This window comes from Rhincodon typus, chromosome 6 (genome assembly GCF_021869965.1).
Source record: "Rhincodon typus isolate 14 chromosome 6, sRhiTyp1.1, whole genome shotgun sequence".
NCBI lineage: Eukaryota > Metazoa > Chordata > Chondrichthyes > Orectolobiformes > Rhincodontidae > Rhincodon > Rhincodon typus.
The window spans coordinates 85,503,028-85,524,110 of NC_063337.1; the positions used below are offsets into that span (position 1 = coordinate 85,503,028).

The 21,083-nt window shown below is 38.1% G+C and overlaps 1 protein-coding gene across 1 annotated transcript in view; it reads left to right on the forward strand.

Annotated features, from left to right (window-relative positions):
* The window catches only part of dachc (dachshund c), a 569,756-nt gene that overhangs the window by 511,931 nt on the left and 36,742 nt on the right, over nucleotides 1–21,083 (forward strand). The window contains exons 9-12 of the mRNA XM_048598317.1: nucleotides 15,055–15,200; nucleotides 17,902–18,049; nucleotides 18,204–18,347; nucleotides 18,654–18,722. Coding sequence (XP_048454274.1) covers nucleotides 15,055–15,200; nucleotides 17,902–18,049; nucleotides 18,204–18,347; nucleotides 18,654–18,722 — 507 coding nt within the window. The remainder of the gene's footprint in view (nucleotides 1–15,054; nucleotides 15,201–17,901; nucleotides 18,050–18,203; nucleotides 18,348–18,653; nucleotides 18,723–21,083) is intronic.

The following is a 21,083-nucleotide window of genomic DNA, read 5'->3' on the forward strand; positions in this document are numbered from 1 at the left end:
TACTTAACAGGGAGCCAATATAGATCAGAGAGCATAACATAGATCAGAGGTAATGGGCAAATGTGACTCAGTATAAGCTATACATCAAATCTGGTCCAATTAAGTGGTTAATACCAGTCACAGTATATTTAAGGTTCTGCTGTTCAGCAAGCACATATGCATGCTATTCTTAATTAATAAACAATAGATTTTCCTTAATGGTCAGCACGGATATAATTGCAACTGACTCTGAAGCAAAAACTGCTCCTTACTTTCAATGACTCCTGTAAAATCGTAACAGACATTGGCTGCCAATTTATACATTTACTTTGGGCTGTTAAAGAAGCAAAACTAAACCTTGAAAAATTACTATGTAGTAAAAAGGAAAGCTGGAACGAGCTTTCATCTCACTCATTACAACCAAGGCTTTCAAATAAGGCCAATGTTAGATTGGCTGTTAGCCACTTCAAACGTGAAGTGGTTGAAGACAGAAATTAATGTTGATACTCATTAGCAGCTACCATCAGGTTCCTTCAACAAAGATGTCATTTCATAAACCACTATCAAAATAATGCAGTTCAAATCCTTAAAAAGTAGATTTTGAAGGGGTGGAGCAGCATTTTACTAGTTGTTTTTCTTTCACCCCTTTTATATACTTACGCTTCATTGGCTGAACACAATACAGAGAGCATAGGGCTAAAGACACCAAGCTTGACATCACATGGACATACACACTCGCTAAGCAACACATTATAACATATAGGGCTAAGGCAATTATTAATATAATTCCAATAATTCAACAAGCAACCATAGTCATGTGATTGAAAACTGCTCCAGAATTAATGCTATATTTGTATTATTGCATAGAATGACATTGTATTAACATTTTCCATCTGATGGTTCACAGTTAAAAAATATACATTTAGTTCTGCCTTCTGCCTCCATGCAGACAGGAGACGAGTCATTGTGGCAGGGAACGTCATTCTTTATCCTTTCCAGTGCAGGACAAAGTTTAATGACTTTATCACAACAGTAGAGTCAAGCTACCTATATATCATAACCCATCCGTGCAGATGCTAACGGCCATTTATGGGCCATTTCCTTGGGGATAATGCTAGAACATCACAGTGTGAGGGACAGTTTCTGGCTCTGGCATCTGAAGTATTCTGGAGCAGGCATTTAAATATGGCACCCATGGTGCGGCCAACGCAAAATCCTGACGGTGGCAGGTAGTTCTGCCTCTCCTGCCACATGATGCCATGAATTAAGCACAGAAGAGGTTAGTTGTGTAATTAATGAGATGAAGAGCAGCTGATTTAGTGTGAAAAGGTAACTGGGCCATGGACCAAGCATCAAAATGGCTAAAATCAGGCCATAGTGACTCTTGTGCACCTGTTTATTAATCATTACGTCTTGAATATGATCTCTTCCTTTGTGAACACTGTGTAAGAGTACCTCCAAATGTTCAACTTCTCTGCTACAGCCTTAAACTTTATGCCTGTATCATTTCCTTTTCCTTTTCCCCGGCTTCTATTTTCATGAAATGTGTAAAAAAGCATAATGAAGCCTATTGTAAGGAACCAAAAGAAGAGTTTATGCTGATGATGAAGAAATATGATCGAGGTACTTAAAATCATGAAAGGATGTACAGGGTAAATAGAATTAGACTCTTAGTTGAGGATTCTAGGCCAAGAGACTGTAAGTGTAAAATTTAAATTTACCCATTTTAAATCTAAGAGATTTAGAACAGAAGAAGAGTAAGAGAAGCTTCTTTGTAGAATATTGTGAGGCTGTGGTCTTCATTTCTGTGCTTCATGTTTACATTAAAAATGAGCTAGTCTGGGTGGAAAGGATGACTTTACTCTTGAGGATGGTGAATAGTCACGTTGACACATAGGACTGGAAGGTGTTTTTCTGTGTTGTATCTACTTTAAAAGTGCATTTGATTCAGGTAATTGCAGTCTAGTTTTTGGATGTAACTCCATTGTACAAACCGAGCCACAGTTTTGCATGAAATGTTTAATCACAAACAAAAACAAATAACCTACAAAGATAACAAGGTTCCAGAAGCTGTGTACAGGTTCAGTAGCAAGTGTTTGTCTGAAGCAGTGGAACAACATTTCAGGACTGGCTTGTTTTGAGATTTTGGGGCATATTTTATTCCAACCGTATTTGAAACAAGTTGATAATGTAAATGCTAGCAGGACGTTTTCCGTTGTTACGGAGACTAGACTAGGGGCTGCTTTAAAAACAAGAGCTCACCCTTAAGGTAGAGATGAAGAAACATTTTGTTTCTCTCAAGATGTTGTTGGACTGTGGAATTCTCTGTGCATGGTTCAGTGCAGGCTGGAACATAGAACTTGTTCAAAAGCTGAGTTAGATAGATTTTGATAGACAACGGAATCCAGAATTGTGGTGGCCAACGGAAAAATGAGTTGAGACAAACATTCCGTCTTAGCTACACAGCCACACAGATGCTCTGAAGTGCCTCCAAGATTCCATGCATGCTGATGGATGTACTGACGCACTAGAATCAAAGATCATAGAATCCTTACAGTGTGGAAGGAGGCCATTCAGTCCATCGGGTCCACACAGACCCTCTAAGGAACATCCCACCCAGACAAGCCCCTCAACCTTATGCTGAAACCCTGCATTTGCTATGACTAACCCTGCACATCCCTGGACACAATGGGCAATTTAGCATGGTCAGTCTACCTAAATCGCACATCTTTGGACTGTGGGAGGAAACCGGAGCATCCGGTGGAAACCCACACAGACACGGAGAGAATGTGCAAACTCTATGTAGACAGTCACCCAAGGAATCAAACTCGGGTCCCTGGTGCTGTGAGGTAGCAGTGCTAACCACTGAGTCACCGTGCCTCACACTGACTTCCGCTTTTGAACATCACTGCCATGCGTGGACTTTGAAGGTCTAAGCACCGAAAGAAAACCTAGAGGGATTTTTGGTTGAGAGCACAACCTGATCAGCTATGATCTTATTGAATAATGTGGCAGGATTGAAGAGCTGAATGGCCGACACTTAAGTCCTTTGATCCTATATATCAACATGTTGAAGTGTTGTGTTTTAAATTAAATGCACATGGGTTTAAAATAGGCCACAGGTTTTAAAAGTGATTGTTAAAGTTAGATTAGCCTATTTGTAAAACATTACAGCTTACATTTTACTTTAAATGGAGAAAATGAAAAGCATTTGACATATTCCACATTAAAGTGAAATGATCGGTGCCCACATTGAGATTTGTGTAAGATTGTGTCTAGACATCCACACTCCTCAGTTGGGAGTCAGATTTATTAATGATAGAGGGACAGTGCTTCTAATTGTTGAAGAAAACGCCAGAGGGACAAGTATTGAAGCAAACTAGATCTGTATTGAAAACTAACTAGATTTAAGGGGAAAACCCACTTATTTTCAAACCCAGAGCTCTTGAGAATCAGAGTACCAATCAGAAAAAGCTAAGTGCATGTATTAATCGGATGGTGTAGCTTTAAAATATTTTCCTTGTTTCGGGAGGGTTTTGCAGTTGTTTCAATCAAGGTGACATTTGATTGAGCATTTTACTCTACATTCCCTTGCTGTCTGCAAATTAAAGCAGTTGAATTGTTCTTTTTGGGCTTTGTCCAACTAACTATTCATGTTTCCCTGATTAAAAATTGGAGAAGTGCATATAAAGCCAAGGGCAGGATGTAATTCAGATTACACAGGGACTCCTATTATTAAATTTGATCATGCTGCTATGTAATTCAATACTGGACATTGAGTGTACACTCCAGAATATTAGATGGTCTAGTTACCTACAAAAGTGACAAGTTACTGTTCTACCCGAAAAGAAAACCTATCAGAAGATTCTCGCAGGAACGCAGTGGCCCACATTTAATTTGTCCTGACCTCAGTTGCAAGCAGGTTTAGTGCGAAAGATGAGAAAACTTTACCATTGAAAAGTGTGGACATCCTCTCACTTTTATCAGTAACAAGATCTTGCTCAGCCAAAGCTAAATACTTAAAGCCAAGCTTTTACAATTACCTCTGAGGTACAAGACAAAAACAATGGGCAGCAATTTTGTCTTTTACTGCGATGAAAAGAATGTTATTCCTTGGCATGAAGAGAAATGTTTGTGTGCTACGTCCCTCCCTGCCTTTTCACAGATCAATCCTTCCAACAACATGCCTGCTTTGTGAGGAATAGTGATTATAGCACACACGACAAATGATTGCCTACAGAGAGAGGCCTCTTGTGTAGATCAATATCATTACCAATGTTCATTGCACTTAATGATGTAAATTTAAATCAGTGATTTATTGATGGGCTTGTGTTTTTTTGTTACAATCTAGATCTAGTGACCAAAGCAACTAGAATCAAATGGACTGATGTTCACGACCTGATCCTATGAAATGCAGGGATCAGGGGAGGGTGTGTGGTGGGGGAACATCTTTGAGGTGATTAGACTGAAACTTTCCACAGACAACGTCAAAGGCAGTAAATAGGCTTTTTTTTCCCTCTAATGACAGCACACTGGTACAGCTGGGATTGTTTAATATTTTACGAGTCTTACTTTGTTTGGCTCCGACTGATGTCGGGCAGTCAAGGATTTATGAAACATGTTTTTTTTGCAGCCCATCTGTGATTTTGTATCTTTTGTGGCCTTGAGAATATGTTTAAATTTATTAAAGAGAAGGAAAGGCCTCATTATTTCAAAGTAGCACCAAAGTGACACCGTGAATTGGTTATTAATGGAAAGGCACTGCCATAGGGCGGTTGGAATTTAATGATATCCTCCAAGAAAATATGAGAGTGTCACTTTCTGAAAAGTCATGCTAAATGTCAGCTTTTAAAGTCACGTTGCTAATTTTCTGCTATGGCACAGTAATGTTTTCTATAGCATTTAAGAAACATGGACCACTGCATTTTACCGATTATCCCCTCACCTCCTCAAGCCCTGCAAATGTGCTGGCACAGCTTGTCATTAATCTCTAAATGTACTGAACAGAAAAATAACATCTCACTTTTTAGAGACAACTGAGATGGTCTGTAAGCAGCCCCTTCCTTACCAAAATGTTTTGCTTTCCACATGCAAATATATCAGCCTCCACATATTTTGTGTTGGATCCATTGGCACTTTTCAACCAGTGTCTCAATACTGGACTTTTTTTTCATCAGTTTTCTCTATATATTCTGTTCACTTAAAATATTACGTTTCTACTTGCTAACCTTCTGCCTCAGATCAATCTATTCAACACTTTTGTACTCTGTTTATTTTTTTGAGCTTACGTTTCTAAAAGATAGCAGTTGTTGGGACTGAAATATTTTCACTTTGATTAAAAGGACACAAATGAATATGTGAAAGCTTGTTAAAGGAAAATGTGGACTGAGTTGGAATGACCACAACGCAAACATCCAGTTTAAAAGGGAAAAGAGTGGGCCTAAGACTAGTTTTAACTCAAATAAGGGCTAGTATGTGAATATGAAGGCTAAGCTGGCAGAAGTGAACTGGGATATTTGGTGAGAACATAACCATTTACAGGTATTAGTCAGAATACTCCTACTATAATGAAAAAATGCAAGGAGAGAATTCACCATGTCATTCACTAAAGAAGGTAAGGAAAACATTAAACTTAAGAGAAAAGCATATAATTTCTCAAATATAAATGGCAGGTCATATGATTGGTATAAAGAAAGACAAAGAATGACTAATAGTTCAATTGAGAGAAAAAAATTAAAGTATGAGAGGAACCTAGTTAGAAATTTAAAAATGGATAGCAAGAGATTTTTGTTTAACAGATAGCTAAAAAAGCGAAAGAGTAAGTAAGAGACAAAAAAAAAACTGCAGATGCTGGAATCCAAGGTAGACAAACAGGAGGCTAGAAGAATACAACAAGCCTGGCAGCATCTGGAGGAAAGGAGCAGTCAACGTTTCAGGTATTACCCTAAAAGTCAATGTTCATCCTCTAAAGAGTGAAAATATGATGGTAATAGTAGATAATAAGGAAATGGTGTCCTTCTGCCTTCACTGTAGAGGATACCAAAAAAAGGTCCTAGTCAGAGTTATAAACCAGGAGGTGGAAGACAGAGAAAAACTTGGTGAAATTGTAATCATCGGATAAGTGATAAAAGGAATAGCAAAACACAGAAATTGTATGCATGGACCTCTTCTGGATATGTTGACTGGTGTCCTGCTGGTGTCTGTGTTGGGCTGTCAACTTTTTACAAATTAGGTCAATAACATTGATGAGAGGAACAAAGCCATGATAGCTAAATTTCAGAGAACAGATAAGTAGAAAGAAAGGTAGGAAATATGATGTGAAGAAGATGTAAGGAGGGTGCAGACTGATATGGATATATTGAGTGAGTGAGCAAAAATCTGGTAAATGGTTTATAATGTGGGAAAATATGAAGGAGGTTGCTTTGACAAGAAGAATAAAAATACAGGGTACTATTTAACTGGAGAACAATTGCAGAATTGTGAGGTGCAGAGGGATCTACGTATTTTGGTGCATGGGTAACAAAAAGTTAGTACACAGATATACCAAGTATTTATGAAGGCTAATGGAACCTATTCTTTATTACAAAAGGATATGAACATGAAAGTAAAGATAGAAAGTGCTGGAGAGACTCAGCAGGTCTGTAGAGCAAGAAACCTACACCTTCTCTGCAACTGTAGCTCTGTATTCTGCATTTGGTTCAACTACTTGATGCACTTTGTATGATATGATCTCCCTGTTTGGCACAACCACAAAACTTTTCATTGTATTTCGGGACATGTGACAATAACAAATCAAACCAAATCTTTGCAACAAGGAGTGAGAGTTCAGGTGGTTATTTTGCCCGTCCAGTGCAGGGTCAGGATACCTGCTCAAGGCTGGTAAGGACTCCTATTATTCTGACCCACGTGCACACTTGCATAGGGTACATTGAATTAGAGAGGTGAATGCAGGCTTCTGAGGATGATGTGGGACAGGTGGGTTCCTGCTTTTGGGCCACTGGCACCACTACTGGGAAAGTAGGAACTATACCGTTGGGATGGTCCACACCTGAACTGCACTCCTGCCAGTGTTCATGCAAACCAGATAAATAGGGAAGTAGAGAAAGTTAAAACTAAATAGTCTGAGTAAGGGTCATATATGAAAAGATGTGGCATATCAAAGAGGAGGGACAAGTGTTCTGATGCATGTGTCACATAAATTAGTATGCAGGCATTGTACCAAACATAGAAGGCTCATTGGATGCTATGCTTTATTACAAGAGGAATTGAACTTAACTATAAGGATCAAGCACAGCGAATTCTAGAGAAACTCAGCAGATCTAGCAGCATTTATGGAGAGAGGAACAGAGTTAACATGTCAAGTCTTCAGACTTGAAACGTTAACTCTCTTTTCCTCTCCACAGATGCCAGCAGCACTGTAAAGAAATGTTATTACATCAATACCCGCAATGAGCAGGTTGTCTTGTGAGGATAGATCGGGAGGCTTGTTTCCACTGAAGAAGAGACTTGATTGACGTTTACAAAGACCTAAGCAGCCTTGAGAAGGTGATTGTGTAAAGGATGTTTCCTTTTGTGGGTGAGTCCAGAACTAGGGAACACCATTTTAAAGTTAGTTATTACTTTTTTAGAATGGAGATAAGGAGAATTCCTTTCTCTGAGGGATGTGTGACTTTGAAACTTTGCCTCAGAAGACTATAGAGACAGAGTAATTGAATATTTTTAATGTGGAGGTGCGTTGATTTGTATGAGACAAGTGAATGGAAGTGTGGTGGATGGTGGATGGAAGTGTGGAATTCAAAACGCAGATCAGACATTATCTTGTTTAGTGGTTAACAGGCTTGAGGGGACGAATGGCCTACTTCTGCTGTTAACTTTTCACAGATGGCACGGTGGCTCAGTGGTTAGCACTGCTGTCTCATAGCACCAGGAACCTGGGTTAAGTTCCACCCTTGGGAGACTGTCTGTGTGGAGTTTGCACATTCTCCTTGTGTCTGCTTAGGTTTCCTTCGGTTGTAGGTTCGGTGAATTGGCCATGCTAAATTGTCCATAGTATCTAGGGATGTGTAGATGAGGTGGATTTGCCATGGGAAATGTAGAGTAGGAGGTTGGGTCTGGGTGGGCTACTCTTCGGAGGTTCAGTGTGGAATTGATGTGCCAAATGGCCTACTTCCACACTGTAGCGATTGTATGAACTTGTATGTTTTTATTTGATGAATATCAGATACAAGTGTTGAAAATCATGAGAAGTCTGGGCAGAGTTAAACTATCTCTATTCACAGAAAGCTTGAGATCTAGAGAATCCAGATTTGACATGATTGACTAAAAAAGACCAGAATTGACATAAAATATTTTTCTGTGTAATGTTTTGTTAGAGTCTGGAGTGCACTGCTCGAGTGTGTGGTGGTAGTAAAATCAGTTGTGATTTTTAATGGGAATTAGATAACCAACTGATGAAAAGTAATTTGCAGATTCACAGGCAAAGACCAGGGGAGTGGAAATAACCAACCTGTTCATGCACCAGAGGGCTGACCATGACACAGAGGGCCGAATGGCCTCCTGTGCTGTAACCATTTAATATTTCTATGATTTTATCATTTTGACATGTTCACGACCATTGGTAGAAATCACTGGGAAAGGTTTTATTGACATTGGAGTTCTGATTATGTCAATTAGCAAAGCTGACTTAATTGTTTTTGCTGCAATTTGAAATGGATGGTTACACAGAATGCACATTGAAGAATTTATTGAACAGCCACAACTTCTGCAGTTACCCAACTGTACCATGGAAATGAAGGTGTAAAAAAGTTAACTCACTTTGTGAAACTGTAGATATTAGAAGGTCAGAAGAAACTGTGCTAAAATTCATATTTCACTTTCTCTCACAAGGTGACAATTGTATCAGAATTATTATGCCTGGCACTATCATGTTATACAAAGCTGTTTTCACAAATAGTCTAAACTAGAAAGGGTGTATGTGTGCGTGCCAATAAAGATCCAAACATATTCACTTCTGCATAGTTTCATGCTGTAAGTAAGATGGATTCTACCAAAAGTTAATCCATATTTTTTTTGAATAAAGAAGATAACAGATTTACATTCTGCATGCGCTGCATTGCAATATGTTTTAATACTGATGGCAGAAAGTGGCTGCTATAGATTTCATTTCAGATGAGTGAGTAGTTTTTGCTACTCACCCATGATAATTATAGAAGATGACATTCTGGTGCAGTAGTTCTAAGAGAAAGGATTGCATAGTATGTAAACTGAAAGTGTTCTGCTGAAAATAGCTCAAAAAGTAACTCATAATTGTGTCCACTACCAATCCAGAAATACACAAACTGAGGCTACACAGTTATATGAGAATTGTGACACATCACACATTGATCCTTCCGGTTCAAAGATACTCACTATAATATTGAGACATGAAAGTTTCCAGTGCCCCATCATGGTTTACTAGTGTTAGCAGTGACAGATTTTTCATTATCATTTGCCAAAGTTACAAACATTGAGTCATCCTTTCTTTGACTGGTCCTTTAAACAGCAAACCTCACGATGGGAATGGAGACAATTAATCCGAAGGTTATTTATCAATGCCAAGAACTGTCAGAGGCCCCTGTTGTAGCCACCGAGAAAGCAATTTCACATTATGCTATTTCATTCTGAATGCATTTTATTTACAGATCTCCATTGTTTTTTTGCTGCCTATTATCAGGTGAAAGAGTTGCGGCTGAGATGTTGTTTGTGACACAGGTGACCTGTTAGGATTTGATAAGTATTTACTGCAGAGTACCCGGAGGGTTGTCACATCTGTTGTTGGCAGAAGTGATGGAAAAAAATAACCTGGAAATGAGGCGTTTGATTTTTCTGGTTCCTATACTCAAGCATCTGTTGCTATAATTAAGTGGCGTTCAATGATTGCAAACTGATGGTCAAATAAACATGCACACAACTCTCTGAATTGCCAGCATAGAATCTTCTGTTCTTAAAGCAATGAGGGGAACAAATGCAATGAGGAGAACAAATATGCTCACTTCAGCTGGAACAGAAGGACAACTTTTATTTTGATGGCAGCTGCTTGACTTTAATAATTAACTTTCCCAGAAGATTGAACTGTTTGTATAATTAATCGCTAACTTAGAATTGTAAGAGTGAAGTTGGCACTGGCAAACAGTGGGATAACTGTCAATTCAAGAAAGCTCAGTTTCATTTTAACCAAGTTTTTAAATAGTAAACCATTGCTTGTCTGTTTTAAACTGTCCACTTTTTAAATAGCTCAGCCTTTGTTGAGAGTGTGCAAAGATCGAGAGGTGGAAAGGAGCTGACTGCTCAAAGGAGATATCATTATTCACCATGCATTTTGGCAGTAAAAATGTTCCACTTTATCGATTTCTATTGAAGAACTTCCATACTGGATCTTTAAGTAAGCTAAAATTCCTTGTTCACTAACTATGAAAGCTGTATGCACACGCGCATGCGCACACACACATAAACAAACACACAAAGTCTCACCACATAAATGAGTCCTGTTTAGTATTCAGCACTGTCTATGGTAGTAAGATGAATGAGAATGGAAAACTAATTACAATCAAAGCCCTCATTATTCTGCACAAATGGATGTACAACAAGTGAATCTGTTTTTTTAAAACAATTGTCAGGTAAATAGAGTACCTATCTACATGCCCAAGACTGACAGGCTAATCAGTAATTTCACAGTGATGTGATGCCACTTGCGTAAACTAAGATGTAATGGTACTGTGCAAGCACCTCAAGACTGCTGGCCTGAAACTCTTTGACACAAGTGAGGAAGTTAACTTCCACAAAAAGTACCAATGTGAAATGCAACGTATTAATCTAGAGGCAAAGCCTTCATTTATCGAAGCTAACCAAACTTCATAGCAACAGGCTGCGCTTGTTGAATATGATTGAATTATCAAAAAGATGTTAAAGATATATAAAACCAAAATAAATATTTTGCAAATTACAACTAATGGTGGCTCTGCATTTTTAAAAATACTTCGGGAAATAAATCAATATGGAAGTACTGACAATGTTTTAGTTAATTCAATGGTACGTTCTTGCTTCCAGCTCTTAAAGGGATGCACATCCAACTTTTAAATCTTATATTAGTTAATGACTGATATTCTAGGACTGGTAACTAAATGCTTGCAGTCTATGTGCAGATGCTGGGATTATCTCCAATGTTTTCACTCAATCTGCTGTAGAAATACATGGAATAAATAGTATAAACTAATTAACATGGCACCAGCTGTTGCCACTGTTTGGCAGGCATCTGCAGATTGAGAGCTGCAGCATTTTCTTCCATGTAATTTAGTTTGCAGTGCAAGTGGGATCCTAATGTTGCAGGCTTTTGAACGTAACTTAAGAATCTGCTGCCTTTGTGTAGACTGTTACCTTGTGGACAGTTGTATATGTGTGTATAAGCAGTTTTACTGCAGATGGAACAGATGACAGATGTACAACTGTGAAAATTGATAGATGGGATATGATGTCATTACTTAATCTTAGCAAAGGAATAGATTTTTTTGTGGGGCTATTCAGCCTCTGCGTTTTGGCCTGTGCTAATCTTAATTTTTAATTCTGAACTACTTTGACACATTCATGATTTAAAATGTGTTGCTTGTATCGTTTTATGTCACAGCTTAACCTCTGCAATGGAAGTTTTATTTTAACATGTTGCTTAAAAAGGAAATTAACAGACATTCTTTCCCTGGCATTCAACATTTATTGTGCTGAATTTTGCTTGTTCTAATTCAATGATAATTCAAACCGTTGTGTGGAGGTTAAATTACTTTAAAGCTAAAAACAATCTTTTGTATGAAGTTACGTATATCTCCTAATCTGATTCAGCACTGAAGAAATGTAAACATCATGCATGTATTGACTAGAATATATTTATTGAAACCTAAACTGGTTTAGAATGCTAGTTTCCCTTATGAAATTGAGCAATTCTTTACAGGAATTAACACATGTACTATTTCTATCCAACATAGAATATCAGAAATCAGGCTATTTCTCTTAGTTCTATACTTAGTTTAATAATTAAAATTGCAGAAAGAACAAATTATCGCAGAAGGTGTTATTTTAAAACTCTGTGAGATCTTGTAATGAAATGTGTAATAAAAGTCAATAGCATACAAAAGAGTATATGACCTTGAGCAGACAGAAAGCAGCATCACATTTTGTCTAATGCATCAGGGAGTTGAGAATAAATCCTTACTGTTTTGGACTTGGACTCCAGTGCCAGAGCTTGTGGCATACTGTGTAGAAAAGATAAAATATTAATACAAGGTAAATCAGTGCTTGCTGAGCTGACCGTGCCATATGGCCATGGTAGTAGAAGCAGGACCCTGGCCAGTCTCAGCTTACCATATGGAGTGGGTGAAAGAGAGAGGGGCAAAGCTTGGACCAAGCTGAGCTCACCATATGGGCTGGGTGGAGTAGCCTTTGAGCTGGATGCAATGAACACATCTGCACACTGATGCATCCTGAAAAGAATGTGCAGAAAATGTATAAATAATAGAAACAGTAAAAATTAATAAAGAAAATATAGCCTGATGGTTCAGATTAAAGTAGGTGAGCTCTGCTTTTCATCGCTCTTTTCCAAAAGTGCAACGCCCACATAAAAGATGAATAATCAAAGTGAGCTGAAGTCTGTTAAAGGGTAACATCAATCATTTATAGTACTGACATTTTTGCATTGCATTTAACATATGGTATACAAGAACACTTTACAATAGTGCATGAAAGATGGACAAAAGAACTTGTTTCATTAATTATTTTACATAAGAATTATTAATAATATATTGTCAATTTTGTACCTAAGTATAATTTTGCTTTGAGCTGGTATATACCTTATTTATGCCATTTATTATAGATGAATAGAGCACTCATTCCTCCATCTGTGCGCTCAGTTAATTTCTGTCTCTTTTGAAGGGAGTAACATGAAAAGTTCATAGTTTGCCTTCCAATTTTAAAAAGAAACAAATTCTAACTTTTACAACAAAAACTTAAAATATTTAAGAAATGAGAAATCAGCAGTAAGATCCACCACATATGCCATAAATTGTGCATACATTGGAGTTGATAAGATGTTTCCACAATAATGACTGCTGTTTGCTGAACTCCACAGCTTTTGCAAAGTGTAAAGAAAAGATTTTAAAAGGATGCATGAACTTGATCAATCTGCTGTCATTCTGACGCAGTTATGTTAGGAATAGTAACATTGACAGGGGTAATACACGGTCTAGGAGTATGGTTGAAGTTTGAGCCAGGACACGTACATCATTCCTTGACCTTACACAAAGCTTATTGGAGTGACCCAGTCGGTGTAAAGCTATCTCTGAGTCATAAAGGTTGTGTGCGATATGGCCAGGGCTAGAATCTTGATTTCCCTACAGTAACATTTGCAGAGGGCAGCAGTGCTTGTTCCTGGTGTGTGTGGTCCTGACTTTAGCTTTGAAATCACTAGTCCATGGACATTTTGGGGTACACCTCTTCAGAAGCTGGGAGGGAGAATAACATAATCCTTTCTGAAGTGAGTGCAATTTGCTTTATCATGAGAATATTTGTAGTTCAGGTGCTCCATTTGTTTTGTTACACGTTCTTCACAGAAATCATAGTATTGAGGAAAAAAATGTTATTTGGAAGAATTGCAATGATCTCAGTTTGAACTTTGGGCCAAACACAGCACACATATATAAAATATAGAAATCCAGGGCAAAAGTTACATTTGCTGAGTCCAAACCATCTACTTTTATCTTCCTTTTGATCATCTGCACTTTATTAATTCTTTCTTCAGATGTGAGCATTTCTGGCAGGGCCAGCATTTATTGTCCATTCTGAATAATCCTTGAGAAGATGTTGATAAACTGTCTTCTTGAACCATTGCAGTCCACATAGTGTAGGTACACATATGATGTTTTGGTTCCTGTCTTGGCTTGGTTCAACTGAATGATAGCTACATCATTTCAGAGGGCAGTTAACAATCAACAATTATTCTTGCAATGTTGGGTTAAAACATGTCACAATTTCAACATGTTGAAAACTTTGGTTTTTTAAATAGGACAAGATTTTGTTCATTTTACTGTCAAATTAAGTGTAGTGTTCCCATTGGATGTGAAGCTTTAGCCAAAAACAGGTAGTACAAATCCAATGATGTTTTAATGACAGTTTGACTGACATTAACTAATTGACCTCTATCTTGCGCACACTTTTATCAGTTGAGCTATCAAACCAATCTCTCCACTCACCTCTTAAGAGTGTCCTTTAACTAAAAGGTTTTGGAATTTTCCTGCAAGTAAAAGTCATTTGATTTGATTCTTGCATCCTAGTATTGGCAGTCCGATATTAGTTGTCTCATATTGCTTTCATATTGATTGATGTAAAATTCTTTAATCTCAGAGGGGTGCCATTTAGCTATTTAGTTTCTACTGGTTTTGTTATGTTTAATTAGTGAATATTAGATTTTAGGGCAGTAGCTACCCCTTTGAAAGCTGAAAATTGCTTTAACCGATATTGCTCAGTTTCATACAGTAACATTAACAGCAATAATTTCAGGCTTAGGAATCCACTTTCATGCAAATAAAGTTTGTGCATGTGCATTTTGACTTTTGAACTGGAGCTAGAACTAGGAATGGGCCCCAAAATTTAAATGGCCTTAATTCTACAGTATTGTCAATCAAGTTTATTCCAGATTATTGCAGCACATGTAATATATGAAGACAGTATTTGTTTTTCTTCTGATTTTTATCAAAAATAACTAGTCAATAGAACTTGAGTGGCAGGTGAATGAGATTGAACATGAAGAATTTTCTATTTTCACTCCACAGCTGACCATTATTCCAAAGACATCAACATCAATTTCTTTGCATATTCAGCGTTAAAGCAGGATTTTAATTTGCTCAAACCCCATTCATTGGCATGAAGCTAAACACAGTGTCAATATCTTCCACACAATGGTCAACAAAACAGATCTGTCAAAAACAAAGACCATGCTTTGGAAAAGGCTGCAAATTAACAACGTAGGCAAATGTTTACTATTTCTATTGTGCACAGATGAAGTCCTGATTTCCACTCCAACCACAAGGGAGTGCTTTGAGAAGCTTTCCTTGGCTGGCCAGCACCTACCACCAGGTTTTCCAACTCCTCTCCTCTTTCCTGATGGACTTTCTTCCATAGAAACTCTGCTGACGAACATCCAGGTAAGTGCAGTGGACAGCCACAGTTACATTCCAGGTCTTGTTGTATTTTTCCAGATCTTGTAGTAGAGTTGATGTCAGCAACCAATATGATACACACATGGCCCATTGGAATGCAAAATGGGCCTGGGTGCAAAATGAAAACAGCATTGCCAGAGGTGTGATGCAATTGTTTCCAAACTAAGACCATTTGCTAAGCAGTTTATCTGCAGTTGATGATCAGATCATCCATTAATATATTGATATTTTCCATATCCATTTAGAAGAATCCTTTAGTGGAATGCCATTTGACCATTATACCTATGTTGGATCCTAGAGCTACCTTGTTAGTCATTCTTCCCACTTTTTCCCTATTTTCCTTTCCATAGATACAGCTATTTCCTATCGAAAGTTACTACTGAATCTGAATCCACTACCCTTTCATCTCTGTATTCCAGATGATGAGAACTCACCATCTTAAAATATAGTTCCCCACCTCGCTCCTCTGTTTGTTCTTTGTCAGCTATTGTAAATCTGTGTCCTTTGGTCACTAACCCTCCAACCAGTGGGAATAGTTTCTTTTATCTACTCTATCAATGTCTGTCAAGGATTTTAATACCTCTATTAAATCTCCTATTAACCTTCTTTGCACTCCATTATTACTTTGGTATTTACAACACCTGTACTGTAAACTTTGTTCACTTGAATTTAATTTTGTTTTCTCGATTGGATGACTGCTGAAATCAGCAATTTTTAACCTTGCCGTCACTTCTGCTAGTCATTGTTTGTGTAAAATATTTTCACAGTTGCCTTACATGCGAGAAAAGGTATTATTATTTGTCTTATGTAAGATTAATTTACTGGGATACAAGTGCCACCTGCTGGAAATGATGAGTGACACTTATTGAAACACTATATTTAAAAGTTGTTATAATTAACCTGAAATGTGATACTTTAAAATAAATCAAAAAAGTAATACTTCGTATATTGTGGCCCTGGTGTCTTTGAAAGATATGTTTGGTACTTTGCTGGAGTCATCTTGCACCAAGCTAAGTACAAATGTGTATTGGAAACATAGTATAAGTAATGTTCCCAGGCTTTGAATCATAAATATCACTCAATGACACAACTTTGTGAGCATCTCCCTGTAAATTAAGCCTTTCAAAATGTGCAAGATATGGATGTTGTATAGTTATATCTCAATCTATGCCATTCCTATGCGTGTAACAGGTTTTATGAACAGTACTTTAAAATGTATACTCCATGTTACAGCTCTAGATTCCAGGTCTTATTGTTTGTTCACTGAGTTTACAATCAAGCTTAACCGATCAAACACAATGAGCATCATAAACAAAAGAACTCACTTAATCAAATGCAAATAATTGAGCACCATTGTAGGGGTGATGTCAAGGCCACCATTATTTAGACATCCCTAGTAGCTGTCTTTGAACCATTGCTGCCCTGTGATGTCTCCTCCAATTGGTTGGCTATTAAGTTCCAGGATATTCAGCCAATGACATTGCAGCAACTGATGCATATAGGGCCAAATCAGGATAGCTTATAATATAATGCATAACTTGAGTTGATTCACGAGACAAAGAGGAAAAAAAAATCCCTTATAATGATCTTAAACCTAGACACAGACATTTCGCTAATGATGTTTTGTTGTTCTCTGACTTGCATGGTGTGCAAAGGGCTGGCTGAAGGTTTCCATTGACAATACAGCACCAAGTCACATCCTATAACTTTATTTTGCTCCCTTTTGGGAGTGGATTTGGGAGGAAACACAATGGCTTTGATGTCTTCTGAATAATGAAATGAAGAAATATAGCCACTATCATTGATCATTATCTGTGAAACAAAGACATGCTTTTAGACATTAGGAGAGGAGTGAGTTCAGTTATGAAGTCAGTGAAGTTTGGCATTTAACTCAATGATGGTCATTATTTGGCCCCACAGAAAAAGACATGTTAATACGTGTGACACTGGAAGGCATAGAGCTGCACCAGTCATCAGTTACTATTTTCAAAACAGATAGAGAGGAGACAAGGAGAGGAGAATGGGGATAATTTATTTCATATATAGCAAGCTGAATATTTTTGCTGCGTATGGTGGCTGATGGACTACTGTGAATACGCTACCAGACATGAATTATATCACAGGTAAAACAGCTTCCTAATGTTCACCATTGTCTAACATTTCAAAACAGGACCAAATATTATGATTAAAAAGTGTGATACTTTTACAGGAGGTAATACAGTGTGCACCTGGAGGATCACAGCAGGCCAGGCAGCATCAGAGGAGCAGGAAAGTTGAGGTTTTGGGTCGGGACCCTTCTTCAGAACCCGAATTTCGACCCGAAATATCAACTTTCCTGCTCCTCTGATGCTGCATGGCCTGCTGTGTTCCTCCACCTCCACACTGTGTTATCTCAGACTCCAGCATCTGCAGTTCTTACTATCTCTGAGTGATACTTTTACAAAACAGTTTGTGGTCTTTGAAAGACAAGTCAAACCCATTGTTGTTGCGTTTAATTCAGTTTGACAACAGCCCATCAGAAATGAGTAAAATTGCTGGAACAGTTTGTCTTGTTGTTTGGAAAAACTGCAAGTGCAAGAAGACCTTCGCTGCGTCCCCTTATTTAAGGATTTTAAACCTAAGCACGGGCATTTTGAATACGTTGCTAATGGTGTTTGTTACTTTGTGATTTGTTTGGTGTGCACAGGGGCTACTGAAGGTTGCCATAGATAATGCCAGAGCCCAGGAGAAGCAGGTGCAACATGAAAAAACAGAGTTGAAGATGGAGCTGTTCAGGGAGCGGGAGATGAGGGAAAGCTTGGAGAAGCAGTTAGCTGTGGAACAGAAAAACAGAGGTAAGTGAGAAGAAGACAAAAAATTTGTTTTCTGCTCTGACTGAGGGAGAGAGAGAGAGACAGACAGACACACAGAAGAAGCAATGTGATGTGTAAACAACCAGTATTTCAACACAAAATTTGTCAACAGTGTTTCACTGTGCCTCTTTTCCAGCAATAATTCAGAAACGGCTAAAGAAAGAAAAGAAGGCAAAGAGGAAATTGCAGGAAGCGCTTGAATTTGAAACCAAGCGAAGAGAACAAGCAGAGCAGGCATTAAAACAAGCTGCCTCTGCAGACAATCTTCGGGTCCTGAATGGTAAGAGCATGTAAATGACCTGTGATTGAATCTCATGAAACGACATGGGCTCTTGTCACTTATCAATGCACAATAAACTTTGACAGAAGCTCTAGTCACTCTGTATTCTGATTGCAGAGCAGGCTGATTAAAAGGTCGATCGCAAGAGAAACAAAGCAGTATAATTCACTGAGATTTCAAGAAATAAAATAATGACAATAATTGCTTGGCTCCATATGTCAACGTGAAATAAATGATGAGAACATATATTGTCCAAGTACCCAATTTGAGAAGTGAACTCAGTATTCTGATCTTTCCCATTGTTAGATTCGGTGACCCAAGAGATGGAAGCTGACCGCAGCACTGGACGAACAGATGCTGAAAGGACAATACAAGGTACTTGACAGCATTGGTTATAAATGTGGCTCATGCGCTATACATTTTGCTTCAGCTTGTTATTCAAGCATGCAGGTTTCCAGCTGGGCCACATTAAAACGAGCTTTGGCAAGGTCGATCTTAGTCTGAATGTTTACTCACAGTCTGTGCATTGATCCAAATCAAAAAAAAGACTTTCCTTTAAAAGTCACTTGATTCTTTTGATTTTTTTAAAATTACAAATGCAGTTTTATCTGCTATATTCTGCATAACGCTTTACCAGTTTATTAAAATCAATTCTATAACCTATGGAGTAAACCAGACTCGGTAAGGTATATGATTATAATTTAATGATTTAGGTGACCTCAAAAAGTTTATTTTCCCTTAGCTGCATGATCACCTTTGATCATTCTCATGGTTTGATGCTTGCCACTCTCCTCAAAATTTACAAATCACCCTTGGTGTGTTGTTTAAAAGCATGAGAGTAGCTTGCTGAAAATGGATGCTGAGTTACGCAGTGCATAGTTCGTTAATCCACACTGTCATCACAGGGCATAGCTCGCAATAATTGCCATTAGTTCGAGGTGAACATCCTAGGAGGAGCATGTTACATCTCCAGTGTAGTTTCTGCAGGTCAGCCACTACCTGTCCCAACTTCAGAACTGGTGACTTACCTGTCTGGACAGATTGGTGTGAATTTCTATGCACATCTCCTGCACCATAAGCTGACCAGCCAGGTTATGCATCCTCTGCAGGTCTCATCTGAATTTTATTCAACTAATTCAACGTTTGCTGGCTAGCAGGCAAAGGCTAAAACCTGCTTCATTGTCTTTGTAGGGGAACATGAAGATTCAGTTTTCTAATATTTATTACTCAGTTTGAACTCGAAGATGAATATATGATGGGGACAGTAATGCCATATTCTAGCACTTAAAAATCAAAATATGACAGCAATATGTAAACTGCATTCAAATGCTACCATGATGATAAATATCATTTTCAAAATTGCTGCTATTTTCTTTTTAGCTTTACAACCATCCGATTCCTGTTTCCCCTGACTTGTGTCCTCTTTAGCATCACTGCTTTTAATCACTTCACTATTGGTGGCCATAGATTCAGCTGCCTTCACCCTGAGTTCTGAAATTCTACCACTCTACCTCTCTCTTCTGTCCCTTTCATTGCTCCATAACTTTGGCCAAGCTTTTCATTATTTGTCTTAAAGTATCTCTGCAAATGATTCAGTGTCAAGTTTAGTTTGATAGACCTCTTGTGAAGTGGGTTAGGACATTTTACTATGTTAAAAGTGTGAGATAAATACAAGGTTCTAGTTACTTCTCTACATGGAATGCAAAATATCATGGTGACAATGTATTAGTTCATAAAATCCCTACAGTGTGGAAGCAGACCAATTGGCCCATCAAGTCCACACCAACCCACTGAAGAGCATCATTCCCGGATCCAACCCCATACCTTATCCCTGTAATCCTGCATTTCCCATAGGTAATCCAGTATTATAATTTAGGAAGTGGCACAGCAAGATCCACAAACAGCAATGCAATAGTGACCACATACTCAGTTTTTATGATGTTGATTTAGGGATAAATCATAGTCAGGATACTGGGGAAAAACTCCCTGCTGTTGCTTGAAATATTGCCTTTGCAGCCACCTGAGAGACCAGGTAGGGCCTTGGTTTTGTGTCTGATCAAAATTGACACAATGCAGTATTGAAGTGTCCACCTAGATTGTTGTGCTCAGATCTTCAAATGGAACTTGAATCTGGAGTCTATTTTGTATGGACCTGAAAGGATCAATATTAAGTAGTGCCATAAGCATTGCCCACTATGATGATGACCTGTGGATTTGTGAGTATAGCAGCTTAGGATCTTGATGGACGTTTGGTCCTCCTCGTAGTCTCTATAACAATATCTGTTATAGTAATGTCACTTGTAACTAATTACTAACATGCAATAAAGTACATTTTGTTCAATACAATAACCTCTTCTAGTTATACCAGTAAGTGATTTTCCTCTACCACAATAGACCAAGCAGTCCCTGAAGATCCCTACACTTAAAGAGGATGGTGGCAGCAAACCTACCATATAATAAGGCACGCACTGGGTTTAGCTGGACAGACAACAGAACTTGGTAACTTGGAGGCATGAGTGTTACCAACTGAGACATGGTTGACTAGGCCAAATAAATGGAGCTGAGATATAAAACAGCCACAGGCTGCTTGATTGATACAGACCAGAAGGGCTAATTTCTTTTATTTCAAAAAATACTTTAGTCATAAAAAATATCTTTGTATATATATGTAATCACAAATGCAGAGAAACCGATATTCATTTCAAGCCCACTGACTCCCACAGCTACCTAGAATAC